The sequence below is a fragment of the Phalaenopsis equestris genome, unplaced genomic scaffold (assembly GCF_001263595.1).
Source record: "Phalaenopsis equestris unplaced genomic scaffold, ASM126359v1 Scaffold000044, whole genome shotgun sequence".
Classification (NCBI taxonomy): domain Eukaryota; kingdom Viridiplantae; phylum Streptophyta; class Magnoliopsida; order Asparagales; family Orchidaceae; genus Phalaenopsis; species Phalaenopsis equestris.
Genome location: NW_018164486.1, coordinates 254,025 through 273,937, shown reverse-complemented (window position 1 = coordinate 273,937; position 19,913 = coordinate 254,025). Strand labels below are relative to the sequence as shown.

General features: G+C 33.0%; 1 protein-coding gene across 1 annotated transcript; it reads right to left on the bottom strand.

Annotated features, from left to right (window-relative positions):
* Window positions 1–1,714: 1,714 nt before the first annotated feature.
* LOC110019068 (U11/U12 small nuclear ribonucleoprotein 48 kDa protein) lies at window positions 1,715–19,510 on the bottom strand. The gene is made up of 6 exons (XM_020716606.1): window positions 18,311–19,510; window positions 18,076–18,238; window positions 15,149–15,263; window positions 13,286–13,393; window positions 12,204–12,959; window positions 1,715–1,952 (listed from the first exon to the last, which is right to left on the bottom strand). Exons 1-5 carry the CDS (start codon window positions 19,395–19,397, stop codon window positions 12,225–12,227), a joined length of 2,208 nt encoding a protein of 735 aa, XP_020572265.1. The 5' UTR covers window positions 19,398–19,510; the 3' UTR covers window positions 1,715–1,952; window positions 12,204–12,224.
* Between the last annotated feature and the right edge of the window lie 403 nt (window positions 19,511–19,913).

The window sequence follows — 19,913 nt, the reverse complement described above, 5'->3', positions numbered from 1 at the left end:
TTTGTAGTACACAAAATAAGATCAAGACTTATTTAGTTGTTCGTTTATTTTACACAATTATGTGCTTATTTTAGTTATATATGTAATAGCTCATTTAATATCTTCTTTATTTTTGTCAACAAGTAACCCATTTATAAGGCCGATAATACTCATTTGATTAGAATGTAAATAGCTCAACAATACTACACATTATTTTACTCATTATTTTATTCAATAAGTCTTATTTAATTAGAAAATAAATTAATGTTCAATAAAAGATTATTTGGATAGAAATTAACTAGCTCAATAATTTAATCTGCTTCATAATAATTCAATTATTATCATATTATTTGAACTAAATTCAGACATGAACTAAACTGGAACATAAACACAAAACTTAATTAAAACAGAAGCTTGATTTTATAAATAATCTCAGGCTTGAACACAACCCCAAAAACTCTATTTGAGATCGAGCTCAAATTTTATCAACAAGCTCAAACTTGAACACAGCCAAGCTCAATTCGGCTCTCGACTCTGTCTGTGTGCCACCCTACTTAAGGCCAACAATAATAATTAATAAAATAAATTTTCACTGTATAAAAAAATAGAATCATTAGGGTTATCCTCGTGCATGTTCCAAAATTTAATGCACTATTTCATTTCTTTCTTTTTTTTTTTTTTTTTTTGGGCATGATGATCAATTGAACCCAATACTTTGCAATAGGGCTATCAAAAAAGCTCGTTATTCGTGAACAGCTCATGTTCGACTCGTTAAATAGCTCATGTTCGGCTTGTTCGTTAATTAAACAAGTCGAACACAAACAAGTTTTTAAAGTTTAAATTATAAACGAGCTGAACATAAACAACTCTTTGTTCGCTCATTTTCGACTCATTTTAGCTCGAAATAAAAAATATATATAATTATTTATATAATAATATATTACATGTATTATTTATATAATAATATATTATATATATTGATATCTAAATTTGAAATGTAATTGCTTGTATGGTAATGTGGTTATGTGTCATCTTCTGCATATATTTGGTCTAAGTTCGAATCTAGTACTCTACATCTATTTTTTATTTTAATTTTAACGAGTCAATTTCAAACCGAACATAAACACGAATATTTAAATTGAACCAAACACGAACAATGTTCACGAGCCACTTTCGAACACTATCAATTTCGACCGAGCCGAACACAAGCCAAGCCTAAGCTCACTCAAGCTCAGCTCATTTACATCCCTACTTTGCAACTCTTCACTATTTCTAACCAATGTGGTACACGGCCGAATTGAATGCACTATTCTACCATAGTTGAATACAAATGTCCATCTCATGATCATCAATGGCAATGACACAAAAGGCTGTTCGGGATAATGACTCTAAACTTTGAAATAATATGGCCCCTTAAATAAGTAAAAAAAATAAGTAATTTGATTTGAATTTAGCATGGCTGCTTGGATTCTAATTTTGTAGACAATATTCATTAAATAAACCAGCAGAACACAGTTCTTTTAGCTCAACATTTCCAACTCCTTTTAGCTCAAATTAAATAAATAAATAAATATTTTTATTACTTTTTTATGCTGTATTTTAAAAAAAAAAATTTTAATTTTATTATTTTTAAATTGTACAAGCTAAATTTCGAGCCAAACAAGCTGCACCCAACAAACAAAATTGGAATCAAACCAAACATGAAGAACAATGAATCCAAATCAGTAGAGGCCAACTTTATGAATCACATTGTTTGTTCTTTATATTAATGCTACATTTATATTTCACCAGTCTTTTAAACATCACAATGGATATGTTTTAAAAAAGCAATAATAAAATAAAAATAAAAAGTAGAATCAGAGAAATTAGAAAGGAACCTTCTATTATATTTCCTCTAGAGTGACTTTCTCAGCCCCTCCCCAAAACATAACGGCGTTGTGTTGAAGAGTTTGATGAAGCCATAGCAAAGGTACCTACCATGATTATGACAAAATCAATGCATTATTGGATGAATCCATAAAGCATCCGCAGAACAAAAGATTTGCTTGATAAATTATAGGAAAATTTACATGCATACCACACAATTTTTATGTATTTACATATGTAACACCTAAAAGTTCCATCTATAACACTTTGGTGTCATAACCTATGCAATAAAAGGTGTATTTCACATGTAAAAAGTTAGTAATAGAGGATATTTTTTATGCATATCAAAGATATGAGCCGCATGTACGGAAAAATTAAATGTTAGGTGTTAGATATGTAAATATATAAGAATTCAGTGGTGTGTGCGTAAATGCCTTTAAAAATTATGATACCAGCTTCGAAATTATCAGTTTAGGAGGACTAACTTGAAAAAACATAATGCATACAATATACCTGCACAGATGAGAAAATGAGCAGCCTGCCTGGAAGTAGACGAATAAAAGGCAATGATAGATCAAAATTTGCAATGCAAATGAATCAGTCAGCATAGCATATAAAAAGGAACAGTAGATGACAGCATCAAAGATTTGTTTGGGATCAATTTTATTCTTTATTTTTCTTTTTCTTTTGTTTTATAAACATATTTGTTTGGCATGTTTTTTACTTCCTAAAAATAAATTAACATGTTTTTGGAAGACACTCAATAACTTTTAGGTGTTCTTAGTGTTTTTTTAAAAACAACCATACTTTAAAAACATGTTTTGATTCAAATCAAAACATAAACAAAACAACAAGAAGAAGAAGAAGAAGCCAAAACACAACAAGATAAATAAAAAATAAAAGTGATCTCAAACTACCTCAAGTGTTGCAGCAAAATCAGCAGCATAAAAGCCAAGGAAGCTTTGGGATGGGATGAAAAGTACTGACCATTATCATAACCATCATTGCCTTATCCCAACTATTTAGGGTTAACTCATAATTCCTCTACTCCATTCCTTTCATATTCCTCCATTCGTAATGCTACATGACTTGTCGACAAGATACAGAGTCAATTTTATGCATGAATTACAAGGTATGTTAGCTTTGTTATACGCATGTCCTATTCTAACTCTCACATTGCACGTGCCAAAAATAATTTAATCTATTTTTCAGTATCTTGTAATCAATTTGTGTTATTCCATCCCTTGAATATAACCGTTTGCAGTCTTACTTTCTAAATTAACATCTTCATGTTTATATTCTCATTTCTGCCCCTCAATTGGTCATTAAAACTTTTTAATCGCCCAACACACAATTTCATATCGACCTTGATCGAACTGCAAATCAGCTTCAAGTCTCCATAGTACTCTCCTATTCTGCAATGCTAGAATCGCCTCTCTATTTAACAACTTAGCTTTAAATTTTAGGTAGATTTACATAAATACCAATAAGTTCCTATGTATTTATATCTCTAATACCTAAGCTTCAATTTTTACATACATATCACCTTACGTATGCATAAAAAAATGTTTATCCCTTCTTAAAAGTTAATATGGCGGTATTTTTTATGCAATATGAGAGATTTTGATAGCATAAATGTAAAAAAACAAAATTTAGGTGTCTAAATACATAAGAATTGAGTGCCGTGTATGTAGAAGCACCTAAATTTCAATTATAAAAGTTATGCAATCATACATAATTTAATGGCTTTAACTTCTCTCAGACACATTTTCTACATAAAACTGAACCAAATCTATTATCATTGTACACAATCATATATATCTCTCAACATTTATAAGGATTTTTCATTAGTTGAATCTTTAAAATAGCCTCCACAATAAATATTTCCAACATAAAACAAAATAATGTTGTTCTTAAGCACATCAATTCTCATTGTGTAACACACCATCCTAGAACAAAAACATAAATATTGGCGATACGACTGTTCATTTGAAACTAAAAATTAATTCAAAGTTAAAGCCAACTATGCCCAGAATTAAAAACATTACAGATCATTGCATTGCAAAAGAAAAAATATTTAAGATCATAGGTGCATAATTCAATGTATAGCATATCTTCACTAACAAAAAAAATGTATAGCATACCTATACTAAAAAAAATTTACTATAATTGATGAATAATGAGAAATGAACCGAAAAATAGGCTAAACTAACTATGTCGGGTACTTTCTCTAACTTTCTAGCAACACCAGCTGTTCAGAATAAATTATTTCCAAGCTATCAAGCAAACTGAAGCGGCAGTCTCAACAAAAAATAGAGCAATATAGTTCTTCAGAGTTGAATATATATATATTTTACATATCTAACAGCAATATAGCCCGCTGCCGATGAAATTTGCATATATATATATATATATATATAATATATTAACTAGAAAGAAAGCTACATATACAATATATGGAAGGGCCCAAGCATGACACCGTGCACACACAATAACCATAAATAATTCCAAAACTAGAAAATACAAAAAAATACATTAGAGACTTAAAGAAAAAACCTAAAAGTGCCGAAATACAAAATATCAGATGGCTAGAGAGCGACACAATTTGGTTTTACCTCTGCCTCTGCCTCTAGTTCTAGGGAATGAGCAAACTAATAAGTTGGTAAGATGATTGTCATTGTCAGTAGTAATCAATGTATCATCAAATATGTTCCCGAGCTGGAGTCGGCCTCCATTCTTCTTCCTCCTCCTGAAATAGACCTGTCATTCATCATCCGAAGATTGGCTCGCCTGATCCTGGTTTAAAGTGTGCTGGGGGTGTGCGATGTGCATGTTGTTGAACATTAGAAGCAATTACAAGTTGTACCGGCTAATCTATTATTGGATCAAAGGAGCACTCTCGTGTGTCTTGGCACGTGAGTGAGGTTTATTTAATAACAGTGAATAACAGTGGGTGGTATCAGTGGTCTGTAGCTGTAGTATGACGTTCTTTGTCAGGAACTATGGTGTTGGAAATATGATCATGTTGCATCTTCTCAATAGGGATGATAGGTGGTTGATCTTTAGCGATATCCGGTCTTATATGAGAATGCAAACGATAGAAAATAGTAGAGATGTGGCCAAACATACTGCAATGAGAGCAATAAGGAGGGTGTGGTTCTATTTCAATCTTTTACCAATACCCGATGTGAGTGGTTCCAATCCTTATCTCATCTGGAGTTGGTTGAGTGATATCCCTCTCAACTAACACACAAGTCACAGAGGGTCTGGAGACACCAAACGTAGAACTATCAACCTTAAGAGACTTACCGTAAGCAGTTGCCAAGGAGTAGAGAATTTTCAAGTTGAACAGATGTAATTTTAACCCCGGAAACTTTATCCAAACTGGAATGATAAGGGACTTTGCTTTTGGATCAAAACCAATAGTCTACTTCAGAATTTTCATATAACGGTTGTCGATCTTGCTAATTTTTCGAGAAAAAATGCGAGTGTAATCAGCATCGTGAGACAATTGAATCAGTATATGTCGACAGTCAAGTAAACCAATATTTCAACTGCCCAACAACTTCATAGCATCAATTCTATTCGAATGATCTCAAGTTTTGGGTGACCATAAAGAATTTTTTCCACTAGAGCAAAACACCATGAAGATGCGAGAGTACTGGTTTCCACCTCTGTGAGAATAAGAACATGCTTCCCATTTTTTTTCCCAGTTTTTTAATGAAGGTGTGATCGCCACCACTTTCAAGAGCCTCGTAAAATGATTGTGAAACATTGCAAGATTTACATATACGAAAACCAGTCTTTGAATCTAAAAGAGGAGCACGAGTTGGAATAGAATGGCCGCCGGCAACTGCAGTGGCATAGGAATGAATAGTCGATGGTTGGAATAGAATGGCCGTCGGCAACTGCAGTGGCATAGGAATGAATAGTCGATGCCATCTCCGCCGACAAGTTGATCTGACGGGCAGGAAACAAAGACCTCGCCTGGAATAGTGAAGTGCGAAGGAGACATCGTCGGCAAACAAGGATGTCGTCTGGAAAGAACTGCGAAATCGCGTCGTCGGGAAGCTGCGAAGGAGGTGTCGTCGTGCAAGACGCAAGCCGCGACAGCAGACATCGTCGAAAACGCGGGATACGTCGTCAATTACAGAGACGACGCGAGCGAGCATCGACGACAAGTACGTCTACGAGCGAGCGTCGTCGAGAAAGCTGTGAGGAATCACTGCTGAGAATCGTCATCAGTCGAAACCCTAACAACGCCCGCTATATATATATATACATACTATCATAAAGCCAACAATTGTTTCTTCCCAAATGAAATCCTACCCTTTCATTTTTTTTTAATATGATTTTAAATCTTCATCCTTAATTTTTAAAGATGAATCTTAACCCTACATTTTATATATTTAATCAATAAATTCATAAATACACGTGAAAGGAATAGAATCATTTTTCAATATAATTGAGTTGTTCTGGTTTCCAATATAATATTGAATCATTTTTTAATAGAATTTATGTTTTATAGATGTACTGTCTTTCTATTATAAATATAAAACAATATATTATTCATAAGAAATTAATAGAATAAATTTCAATGTTCCAGCTATATGCAAAACACTATCATTACCGGGTCCCAAGCCCCGGATACGAAAAGTTGATGGTTGCATTAGGTAGTCGACAGCCAACGTAAAATTTTTTGAAAAATCATGATATAAATCCTTTAAATCGTTATGTAAATTTTAGTATTTCCCTTGGAAATGACGTTCCATATGTCTGAATACAATGAAAAATGTGAAAGAGTCACTACACCGACGTTTGTGTGTAGTATTAAATAAGCAAATGTTTCAATATTATGGACAGATGCGGGCAAAAAACTTAATCCATAAAAATAATATTATGATAGAATCTTGGAATATAGGTACTCTCGTAGATAAATTAATGGAATTAATTGACATTATGATTCATAGGAAGATAAATATTTTATGCATTCAGAAAACTAAATAGGTTGGAGAAAAGACTAAGGAGATTAATATCTTAGGTTTTAAACTTTGATATTCAGGTAGGAGTCGCACTAAAATAGTATAGATGTAATTATATATAAGAATTTGAAAGATAATAAAATAGTGTAGATGTAATTATATATAAGAATTTGAAAGATAATACTATAAAAATTAATAGAATTGAAGATAGAATTATAGTCTTAAAAATTGTTGTAAAAAATAAGATTTTTAATGTTATAAATGATTATGCTCCTCAAATAGATTTAGATAAAGGTTTAAAAGAAAAATTTTGTAATAACCTAGAAGAATAAATACAAAACGATCTCTCGAAGAAAGATTTTTATTGAAAGAGATTTAAATGATCATGTGGTGGAGTGGTTGAAGATTTTAGAAGTATTCATGGTGATTATAATTTTGGATATATTAATGAAGAAGACAGAGTCGTATTAGATTTTTTTGTACCCTATGATGTTGTTATTGCTAAAAATTTAATTAAGAAAAGAGATTGAGCATATTATTACTCAAAAGAATGAATCTAATAAAACACAGTGAATATTTTTTATTAAAAAAAGAGGTTGTCGAGAATATAAAGATTGTAGGGTCATTCCACGTAAAAATTTAAATACTAAACATCGATTATTAATTTTGAGTTTGAAAATGAAGAGTTGGAAGATAAAAAATACAATGAAATTTTATCAAAAAATTAGATGGGGACCAAAAGACGTAAATAAAATTAATTTTATAAATAAACTTTAAGATTTCAAGTTTTGGTATGTTCATAAAGAAGTTAATTATTAACTTAATAAACTTTTTAATATTATTTTAAACACTAAGGGAAGAAAATCAATAGAACATGATGATATCCCAATAGAAGTGTGGAAATATAACTTTTTAATATTATTTTAAAACTAAAAAAATGTCTGAAGAGTGGAGGAAGAGTATTTTGGTCCCTATTTTTAAGAATAAAGGGAATGCACCACAAGAGTGTAATGCACAAGAGTGTGCAAACTATAGAGGAATTAAGTTAATCGGGCATCATTAAAATTATGGGAGAGAATAATTAAACATAGGTCAAGACGTGATACAAAGATTTCTCATAAACAATTTGGATTAATGTCAGGCAAGTCTATTATGGAAGTTATATATTTATTGAGAGGTTTGATGGAGAAGTACAGAGAGAGTAAGGACAATCTGCATTTTATTGATTTAGAAAAAGCTTATAATAAGGTTCAAAGAGAAATTGTTTTGGAAAAGAAAGGTGTTCATGTGGATTATATTAAAATAATTAAAGATATGTATACGAGGCTGTTACTTGTGTTTGAAAAAAAGGAGAATTTACCAAGTATTTTCTTATTTCAATTGGATTACATCAGGGATAGGCTTTAAGCACATTTCTTTTTTCTTTAGTTATGGATGCTCTTGTTGGACATTTACAGGAGGATGTACCTCGATGTACGCTTTTCGCTGATGATATCATTTTTGTGAATGAGACTAGAGAATGAGTTCAAGAAAACTTGAATTATAGATGTCTACATTAGAATTTAAAGGCCTTCATTTGAGTAGCTCTAAAACTCAATATATGGAATGTAATTTTAATAATAATAGATCTAGTGGTAGAGTTGTAACAATGAATGATCAAATCATTACAAGGTGTGAATGTTTTAGATACCGCGGGTCTATTGTTCAAAGTGATGGTGATATAGATGGGGATGTTAGTAGAATTTAAGTTGGATGGTTGATGTGGAAGAATGCATCGGATTTATTGTGTGATAGAAAAGTACCGCTTATATTTAAATGAAAATTTAATAAGATGGTGGTGAGACCTACAATGTTTTATGGCGCAGAATGTAAGTCTTTAAAAAAGAAGGATAAAACCAAGTTAAGTGTTGCTGAGATGAGAATGCTTAAATGGATGAGTGACTTGACACTTAGAGAAAATGTGAAACGAATGTATCCGTGAAATGGCTGGTGTAGCTCCTCTAGCAAACAATATTACAGAGAGTCATCTTTAGATGGTTTGATCACATTAAACATCGACCACTAGATGATCTGGTTAAAAGAGTAGATGTTATAGATTTGATTTATGCTAAAAAAAGTAAAGGTTGATCTAGAAAGACTTGGGCTTGTCTAAAAAATGATCTTAATTTAGTAGAACTAAATGAAAATATAACACTCAATAGGACAAAATGGAGAAAAACGATTCATGTAGCTGACCCCACTAAGTGGGATAAAGGCTTGTTGTTGTTGTTGTTTCACTATATACATAAAATATTGAGATGTTCTCTGTGTTTCTAAACGTAAACTCTATTTTTAATATGAAATACGAAAAAAAGAATAAAATTAACATGGCACTTTAAATTTCTAAGTGTTCTCTCTATCTGAAACCGATAGAATTAACTTTCATTAAGCATGGAAATCATTTTTTTCATAAATTTCCACTGAAACCAATGGAATTAAATTTTGAAACGTTAAAATTCAGTTATTTATCATTTAACAAGTGCACTTGGTGCATGGAATTCATTTGAATAAATTAATGTGTTTGTTGTGCATCCCATTAATATAACTTAATTTATCTCTCCTTTATCTCTATTTTTTATTAGGTGTGTTTCTCTCCTCCCTCATTTCTCTCCAAGCTTCAAATCCCGCGTCCATTTTATTTAAATGTAGTGCGTCCGTCATTTTGCATCTTTGTTGTCGGAGGCTCAATTAGATTTTCTTTTTGTTCCTTGTTCAAATTCTGATTTCTTTTTCTAATAAGATTGATTTTTTTTAGTTTCTTAACTTAATTTTAAATAAATTAATTTGTGTGAGCCTGTGCGGGTGCAAGGGTGCGCGCGCGCGCATGTGTGTGTGTGCGTATGTGTGTACGTATGTGTGTGTGCGAGTGTGTGCATGCGCGTGCATGTGTGTATGACTCATTCTCTGATTTTTTCAATTTTCATCCTCGATATTATTCCTCCTCGCGGGAAGACAGAGAACGGAGAGCTTAGAGACACGGCTCACATATAGGAAAATTTTGTAGAAAACAGAAAAGGAATAAAAAAAACAAATAAGCACAATGAAAGAAGGGAGAAGGGAGAAAGGGAAGTGGAATTTAGGGACAAATTTGCTATTTGAGGTAAGATTTAAATTTAGAAATTTCATTTTATGTAAAATATTGATGGGATAGAGAGTTTTGAGATATTTTTTGGGGTAGTAATTATTTTGGAAGTTATATAGATATGAATTTGTATTTTTTAAAATTTCTACATATTGTAGAATACTTGCTCGTGTTATTAAAAAGTAAAATTTGAATAGGCATTACTCATTTTACTAATTTTCTTATATCATTTGACATATTCATTAATTAATTTACTAGCAAGTACACTTATAAAACTATAACTTCATATGAGAAATGATTTGTAACATGTAAAATAATCAAGGATATGTCACAAATATTATGATAAGTAAACTATGTACTGATGACATGCGCAGATAGAGACGGCTGTGAAATTACAAAATTTTCACTTTTGATATTGAGACAGGAACGGCCATTTTGGTAACAGTCCTTGATAATTGATATGTTGAAAGAAAAATATTTTTTATCAATGAATGCTATAGCTAACCGGCTATGTGACGACCCAATAAATGAATTAAATCAAAGTTTAATCAAATACAAGTGATATTCTTAAGGCGATATATATTAAGTATGAAACAATTAAAAAAGTTAATATGATTGTGCGAGGAGTGAATGAAATAGATTATTATTACACTTTTTTATTGAATATTATTTTTATAACATTATTTACATATTCATCGTGCTTAAAATATGTTTATTATGTATTGTTGTCACTCATATTAGGCATAATTAAGCATGCACATTATTTACTTTCCATTTACAAAAACTTACTTTTGCAGTGATTATTTCATTGAGTTTGTAAACTATTCCTGTATGTTGTTGCTTTCCAAAGAGGGGTAACAATCAAAATTTTTGAAAAAGTTATGAAGACTTTTGGAATATATATTTTTATATGTTTGGTATTTAACAGCTTTGTTATATTTTGTGAAATTATCATTCATATTGCCCTTGTGTTACGAATATGAAAGAATGGTGAATTGAATTGGATTTTTTATATTTGTGGCAATTAAGTGAGCTTAATTTGTCACCCACTGACTCCTAATTTTTACAGTATGAATTTGTATTTTTTAAAATTTCTACGTATTGTAGAATACAGCCCATCAATTCAGAAAAGAAAATCATGTGCTTAATTTGTCACCCACTGACTCCTAATTTTTACAAATTAGAACGAGTATTGGTGATAATTGTATTTGACTGAGTCGTCCCCTTCTACTAAACCATTGATTGACATTCTAAGGGGTTAGCTACAGTGTGACAGACTGTTGGGCAGAAGTCAAATATCAACATCAAGTGCCAAACAAAAGGAAAAGGAAAAGAGAAAACAATCAGTCCCAAAGTGGGATCCATAAGCCATATCCACAAAAAGTTGACCACAGAAAAAAAAAACAAGAAATAAAAAATTCAATTGGGCATTATGAGCAGGACAAAATTAAATTCAAATTTTAAAAAAAAATTGTCAACAAAAGTAACATTTTCCATAAAATTGGCATCGACTTGGACAAGTACTTTAGATTTTTGTCATGTTCTTTGGTGAAGTTTTGCCAAGTTATTGGATGGATCCTGCACAAAGAGTAGAGGATCCCATTCTAAAAATATATATAGATCATGCAACCTCTTGAAATAATAAGCTTGCAATGACAACAAGACTTTCAAGCAATAGTCTAAAATCCTGAATTGATTTTCTTTTAAAGAGGATCATTAACTTTAATCTAGCAGGCAATAGATTATGAATATTCTTATGATACTCTGCTAACATAAAAACTTTAGGATATCAATCTATCATAGAAGGTCGTGAAGGCAAACAAGTAATGCAAAGAAACTTTTAAGGACTGAGAACTGGAATCCAAACAGACGGCAAGTCATTGTTCAAATGCTAAAATTAATTAATAACAATGAAAAAGCATATGATGTATTTATATATAACAGGAGAAACATTCAACGTCAGTACTTGCACAGAAACAACGGGAAAGAACATAATGAAGAACGCAAATCAAAAGCAGAAGAAAAGTAGAGGATACATAGGAGGATACAGCTGAAGAAAATATCCTGAAGCTGGTTTAGATTGTACTCCACTGGTTTATCAAAAATAAAATAAAATAAAGCTCACAGTAAACAACTAAACATTCAAAAAGTCATGTATAAGAATTTAAAACAGACACATTCTATATCTTAATTTGAAAAAAAAAATGATCCCTCTTCATATTAGTACATAATATAGAAAGCATCAAAATACTTACATGGTAATGAGATTTGCTGCTTTATTTCTTGTAATGATGCTCACTATCATTTTTTAGGCTGACAGGCTTTTGTGGCTGGAGATAATGGCTTCCTCCAGAATCCACTTCATAAAAGGTATCAGAACTGTCATATGAACGAGAAGGTTCATATCTGTCCTCAAACATATCCACTCTGCTGGAATCCGTCCGCTGCTTCTCAGAAGCTCTGCTGCCACATCTTCTTCTAGATTGTAGTGTGCAATTGTACTCAAATCTTGTAGCTTCGTGAGACTTTGAAGTCAAAGTTGATCTATTATCGTAATCTTTATAACTAGACATATAGTTAGAACCTCTCCTTTCATACTTATCTCTAGTTGACCTCCAATTTGTTTGATCCGTCTGCTCTGAATATCTATCCCTTGAATGAGAATAACCACTGTGATATGAGGGGCTTCTGGAACGATAGTTCAGTGTTTCTCGCTTGGTTTTCTCCAATTTATGTTGATCATCATAGAACTCATAACGAGTTTCATGAGGGGCCTTTCGTAAAGATCCGGTGCTTGATCCATCATTAAGAGAATCATGCTCATGAGTTTTTTCTTTCATCATTTTAGCCTCATATGCATCATTTGAACTGCACCGCAGCTCAAGGCCTTTACTTCTTTCACTCTCAAATTTTGGGAGAAAAGTATTTTCTGAAGCCATTTTCACATTACAACCTATACCTCCTGCCAGGTAGATTTCCTCCATGTGCTCTTCAATAATGTCATGTAAAACCTGAAAACAGAAAAGATTGAAATAAAACTCAATCTAAAACCTCAATTTCTATTTTTGTTTTCCCAAAAGCAGCTTTTCAAAATCAAATTTTGGAAAAAACAAGGAAAAGCCGTACAGATTTTCCATCCAAACAGAAAATATTTTTTTATTGTTTTCCCAATCACAAATGTAGTAAAAGTTGTCTCAAATGGAGCTTTAGTATTTCAAATATCGAAATATTTTTCAGCTATCTGTTTTTGGACTAAATGCCAAGTCCAATATGTCTTGACACAACAACCCATAAGATAAGAGCCAACTTCGCATGAAAATTTAGAACTTGTTCATACCTGCGTTGTATTTCGCTTCAACTTCTTTCCACGATATGACATTCTTCTCCGTTTATAATCTCTTTCCTCAGCCAATAGCTCTTCTCTAGTTTTTGACTTGCCAAATTCCTGAATAGCACAAGGAAAGAGGTTAAAAAAATAAGGTCATAGATTCAATCAACATACTACTACTACTCAAGTACCTAAAAGATTGCATAATTTCACGATGTAACAAGAAAAAGGCAACAAGCTAAACCAAAATACAGGTAAACATAAATATTATCAAGAAGTAGTTGAATCAAACAACAATTGCTACCACGCAGTTTTGAACTACATAAAAATGAAACCATTCACATGTATAGTATCCATAGGTTTAAAATAATTTTGCAACCACTAAATTGTTTTATATCATTACATTGTTGGTTAGCATATAAGTTTTCATTTTCATGTGATAAATTCTCCAAATTACCACTTTCCCAATTCTTCCTGATGTCTAAATATAAATAAAAGGCATCTTAGCATTTTCCTCATGCCAATACCTCTGTTAACGACCGCCCAAATTAACTGGTGGATTTATGGGCCCATAGCCACCAAAGAAGTTGTGCAAATATCCATTTTAAGTTCTATCATAGATTTTATATCATTCAGTAAGCATAAGTCAACTTTAAACGCTTCTCACCACATAGTTACATACTGCAGTCGATGAGGAAGTCCTATAACAGTTCTCTTGATTGTTGTATAAATAACAAAATGGAAACAGTGTTCCTTAACAATATTGTGCAACATAATTTTGTCAAATTAATTCATATTATTGGCAAAACTGTATATCATTAGCTCCTCTAATTTTTCTCTAATTCTACAACTTCAGATTAATCATTCTGTAATATAGTTGCCTATTTCACATTCCCTTTCTGAAATTCTAACATTCTGTCCAAATTGGTGTGGAATCTGATCTATAATTTTTGAGATACCTTAAAAACGTCATGACAAAAGCCAAGTGTCCCCAATTTTCAGGCTCCAAATGCAGAATAGCTTTATACATTCAGGAGAATAAGTAAATGCATAATTAGTTTATTTGTAAACTGACCTATTTGTTAAACACCATTGATTTGGAAAACAAAACAATCCAAACTTCAATAAGCGTGTGAAATTTGGGTCATTGGCCAACAGAACAAATAAATAAAAACATGTATTATTAAAAAACAAAAGTGATAGATGCCTAGGAAACTTTAATTCTACTTTTAAATAAATAGTTTGCAAAAAAAATTAAAAAAAAATCAATACAATCTATACTTGTTAAATTTGTTGTGCGCACAAATTTATATCATTTCATCAATTCTTATAAAAGCCAACTCTTATAAAACGGTTAATTCATAGAGCTCTAGTAAAACGGTATATGCTTTGTTTTTTGCCTTCCCTCCACATATACCATGACCTTTATTATTCATTCAAGCAATTACAGCACATTGGCAAAAGTTCAATGAACTGTTTCACATACGAAAGTCATAATGAATGTCTATTGGAATAACATACCCAGTTAAAGAGATATAAAAACAATTATCTTTGTGCCTGCAACTAAAAAGAGCTTAAGAATAAGACATAAAGAGTTGAATTAATTTATTGCAACATTTCTAAGCCTAAATTTAAAAAATGTGAAAATCAAGAATTAAGTGCTACTAGGGCCATTGTATAGGGACTTAAAGGTTATTTACTTGTAACAATGATTTCAAAATGTCATCATTCTCTCTTACACGTGGAAAATAAAATGTTGTAAATAAGGTGGTGCAATAGTTAATAAGGTGACATACAACTAAAGAACCAAAGCAAGTTAAATCCAAGAGGCAGTAAATTATAAGAAAACAAAAACATAACAACGCAATTCACCGGATTGTTAGGGCGCTGCCAAAGAAGTCCATCATGCTCCAATAATGCTCTATAGTTGGAACGTTTTGCTCGTTCCTGAGATGCCCTAATCGATGTAGATATATATTCATTTAACCTGGAGAATAGAAAACATGTAAAAACCACCCTTTAGGTTATCTGCATAAAATTTAAAGTAAAAGTTGACATGAGGCTTTGAAAATGAAACGGAAGTTTCTTAGTATTTTAAAAATAAATGATATGCTTTGGATAGAACCAACTCAGAAGGATAAAGAAAAAGAGCCAAAGCAAAATACATCCGGACATGAACTTCAGTTGGTTAATAGAATAGTTGGGATCCTTTGAAAGCCAAGTGTACTTCTATTCCGCTCCTTTTTCTAATTGTGGCTTGTCAACAAAAAAGGATAACATTGCATAATCTTATCCGCATTTATTTTAGATATGACTCATAAAGTAAACAAAGTAGATCCTAAAATGGAAAATCAAGATGCCTGCAGCAGAAGTAACTCTCAATCAATAAACTCACATGGAAGCTTTCACATCACTGAGTGTGAACCACATAAAAAAAAAAGAGCACAACACTAAGGCCCGCATTTAAGTAGCAGAATGCAGAAAGGGACAGTGACATTTTCGAATATTGAAGAAAAGTAAAACTTGAAGTATATAGTAGCAGAAAGTAGACTTAGAGAGAGGAATTCACGGATCCAAAAAACACTGAGGCTGGCCTGTTGTATTCCTGTGATTTTGCATTCCTCTAGACATGTTAAAGGTGTGACATTGTTGATAGAAAATGGACAACTGTAACTACTGATGAAAAGACATTTCATAATTCTTGATAAATCACTTATTTTTTAAGTTGAAATGGTTGTAATTGTCCAAGTAAATTCTATAGGAAAAGTAATTACACAAACGATAAAAACATATTTATTGGATTGGAACAACCAATCGACGAGACAGAATTCAACCAAGAGGTCAAATGATTCATTTAAATAACTGCACGTTGTCATTATATGAAGAACATTGAATAACTTTACTCAAGTTATCAACATAGGGCACAATGATGATTATATTCTTATCATTATACTCAAAAGAGCATGCAAGGTAGAGGTTTACCAAGTAAACTTTTGTGAGCATCCATGCAATCATTATGTCAAGCACCAACAAGTCAAATTATAAATTATGAGCTCAGCTCTTCGGACAATAAATAATCTTAAAAAGCTGGTAAACTTCCAACAAAATACCTTTTTTAGGGATTTCCTAAATAGTAGTATTTTGGCAATTTATCTTGTTTGCCACAGGGAAGGCAAGCCTGGAGCAACTGTCGTAATGTAATTTAGAGGTGAATCTTACAGATAACCTCACTGCAAACACAATAGAAATGTTGTGTTGTCAATCCCTCACTAGAACTGACATCAATGGGAGCTCCATGCATTCAGCATGCCCAACTCACTAAAAGCAAGAATCTTTGTATTATCTTTAATTCTCATATCTAACGAATAATATATTTATGCAAAGTTATGCATATTAATCATTGAACAGTTAATTTTTTTTATTTTTGCCTGTAGTAATGCAGATAAAGTAAAGAGGGTATGCAATAAAGATTTGAAGGTGGGAAATATAAATTAAATGAGAAAAAAAATTAAAGCTCAAAAAACAATACATTAGAAAGTTTTGCAATGTTTGATCGAATTTTTTTTATTGTGATAAACCTATAATAAAGGTATTAGTAAGCTCAAGCATTGCCCGTGTAACACAATTATGGTTTCCTATGTTTGCATGTCCCTAAAAAGAACCAACAATCTATCAATATTAAAATAAGCTTAAAAGGTAAGATGGTGCTTCATTTTATAATATTTAAGGACTTGAATACTCATCAACTAACAGGAGCTCAAGTTATGACCTGCAAGGAACTCTTGATTTTTAATATGAACAATATCATTTTAAAAATTATTTACACAATTTAGAATTAATTATGCAACATTATAATATAGCCAGAAAACCACAACCTAATATGACCGGTATCATTTTGACAGTATTTAGGGAGATCAATTCCAATCTACATATTACCATAACATATTACACTATCACTCAATACTTGAATAACCATATCGAATCAAACATCTGCTCACACAGTAATTGTTAGAAGACCTAAGCAATCTGGCTCTCACAGCATCATCATGGCCAAGCAATCTACTGATAAGTTACATTCAAAGTCCTAGAAATTATGGGTTAAGACATAATTCTCTATTTCAAAGATGCAACCCAGCTTTTTGGTGATTAATTAAAAATATAAAAAAAATCCCTTAAAACGACAACCGAGAGAAGCGAAAACAATGGTTCTTCAAAAATGCATCCAAAACTCTTATCTATATTTCCACCCTTAACAGATTCCTTGTCTTGCTCATCAACAATAAAGAAAATTTTCATCTCTTAAAAATTTTCTCCAAAGAAAAAAGGGATATTGACAAACATATCACCCATCCTATGTATTTACATTTCTAACACCCAAACCTTGTTTTGTACAGTAACAAGACCAAATCTTTCAAATCACATAAAAAATATCACCATTTTAACGTTTAAAAGGTGAAATACACATTTTCAGGCATAGGTGAGGAAGCCTGTATGTAAAAATCGAATTTTAGGTGTTAAATATGTAAATTCATAGGAATTGAATGGTATGTATGTAAATCCTCCAAGAAAAGAATTATATCACCATATTTAGGCTTGGATATGTCAGTGAAGAGGACATCACTAGCCACACTTAAAATGCACAAAAAAAAAACCACACGTTTTCAGACAAATCTGGCAACATCATTTATCCCTTCTTTTAGCCTAGTTTCTACCTAAGGATGGCTACACAAACATCGTTAGAAATTGAGAACTAAGTTATATAAAATAATAAATGAGGATAGACCAAGAGGCAAAGTTACCGATGGAATCTCGGCAGTGGTACGGCAAACCTCAGCGCATTAAGTCTTTGCTCCAACAAGGATCGCTCATGCAATGCAGCAATTGCAGACGCAACTTGAGAGACAAAAACTTTGTCGCAGCTTGAAATTTCAGAAAGTTTGTGGACTTCGACCTCCATGTTACCTGCAGGTTTAGACAGTTCCAATTTGTGCTCACTACCACTACACTCAGAACGACTTGCTACCACTTTCTTACCAGTGATGATATTCTTGTCCTCCCTCCTAAACAACATCAAACATCTTCCAGCAAACAGGAAGGACTCCTTCAGCATTCCCATCACAAAGAATTTTCCATGCACTTCACCATATAAAACAGAAATTTGAGAAGCCAGCCATGTTAAGCTGCTAACCAACTGCGGGCACTCAAATCTAACAACCTTTGGATCCAAAAACCCTTTTTTCTCCAAAAACAACTTGAGAGAGCAAACTGCTTCTGTCCTTACTACTTTCAGGCAGAGCTTCAGAAGCAAAAAAGCATGATCCCTCATTGCCGCATCAATCAAGATCCCAAATTTAGGAGAGTTCATAATTATCCATCTTTTCAAACTAAATTCATCAGCCCTGTGCATATGCACAGCAACAAGGAGAACTCTATGAGAATATGCAGCAGGAAAGTTACTCCACGCTTCAACTTCAGATCTCAAAGCCAACAAATCCGATGGAAGAATCCCAACCTTATGCTCCAAATCTCCGCCTCCTTCGCAGCGTTCATTAATAAAGTTGGCGCACTCGGAGGACAAAATAGCAGGAAGCGTAAAGGTTCTGCAGGTTGCGCTCGGCTCAGGAGAAGTAACAACGCCAGGGCAGTCCTTATAGAAGAAATTCGAATAGATTTCTCCAAGCTCGCCCTCAAGAGAGAAGCAGATGTCCGCTTCAGCTTCAGGAAGGGGACGGACAAAGATATTCTCCTTCAGGAGCTGGTCTTCGGACCTGAGTGATTTTGGGTAATGTAAGTTATCAAGAAAGCCTAGGTCCAAAAGACGCGATCCAGGGGCGGAGGAGCAGGTGAGGGAATGGCGAAAGAGGGACTCCGGCGGCAAGAGGTGACGAGAGTCGAAAGGGCAGCGACCAACGTAGCTGGCGGCGGATGAAGAGGAAGGGGTGGAAGAGAGAAATTCGTAAATAGAATCGATGGTGGATTCAGCGAGTGTTGTCAGATTTTGGATGAGGGCAATGGTGGAAGGAAGATCAGCGGAAGTGTGGTTAGGTTCAGGGTGAAGAACGGTGTGATAGGGTAGAGGTTGGGTGGTGGATGGTAAGGAAGAGGAGCAAGAGGGGTCCATAAGAGGACGGGATGACGCAACTGTGATAGTAGAGAACAACAGCGGCGGCGCGGGGAAATGCGAATTGAGGGCTGGCGGGAGAGGAACGGTGGGGGAGACGGGGCGGGCGTCAAATGGATTTTGAGGGTATCAACGAGTACATTTGCCGTGATAAAAGCTTAATTAGGTGTCAAAAATGCTAGTTCGCTAAGTTAACCATATCAGCACAAATGACACTAATAAATATTTGTTGTTGGAGTTCAACTCGTTTAGCTCGAAATATTGTATGGTTATATGTTTAAGGTTGTCAAAACAATTTTTTGTTCGTGAACGGCTCGTATTCAGCTCTCTAAGCAAACGAGTCGAACACGAACATACTTTTTGACCTTGAAATATAAATGAGTCGAACATGGGCTCAGCTCGTGTCAGCTCGTGTTTAGCTCGTTTACACCCCTAGGGAAACTCATATAACTGGGCATGATAAAAAATTAAAGGGAATTTGCATACATAACCACTGAAAAATCAAATATTTACCTA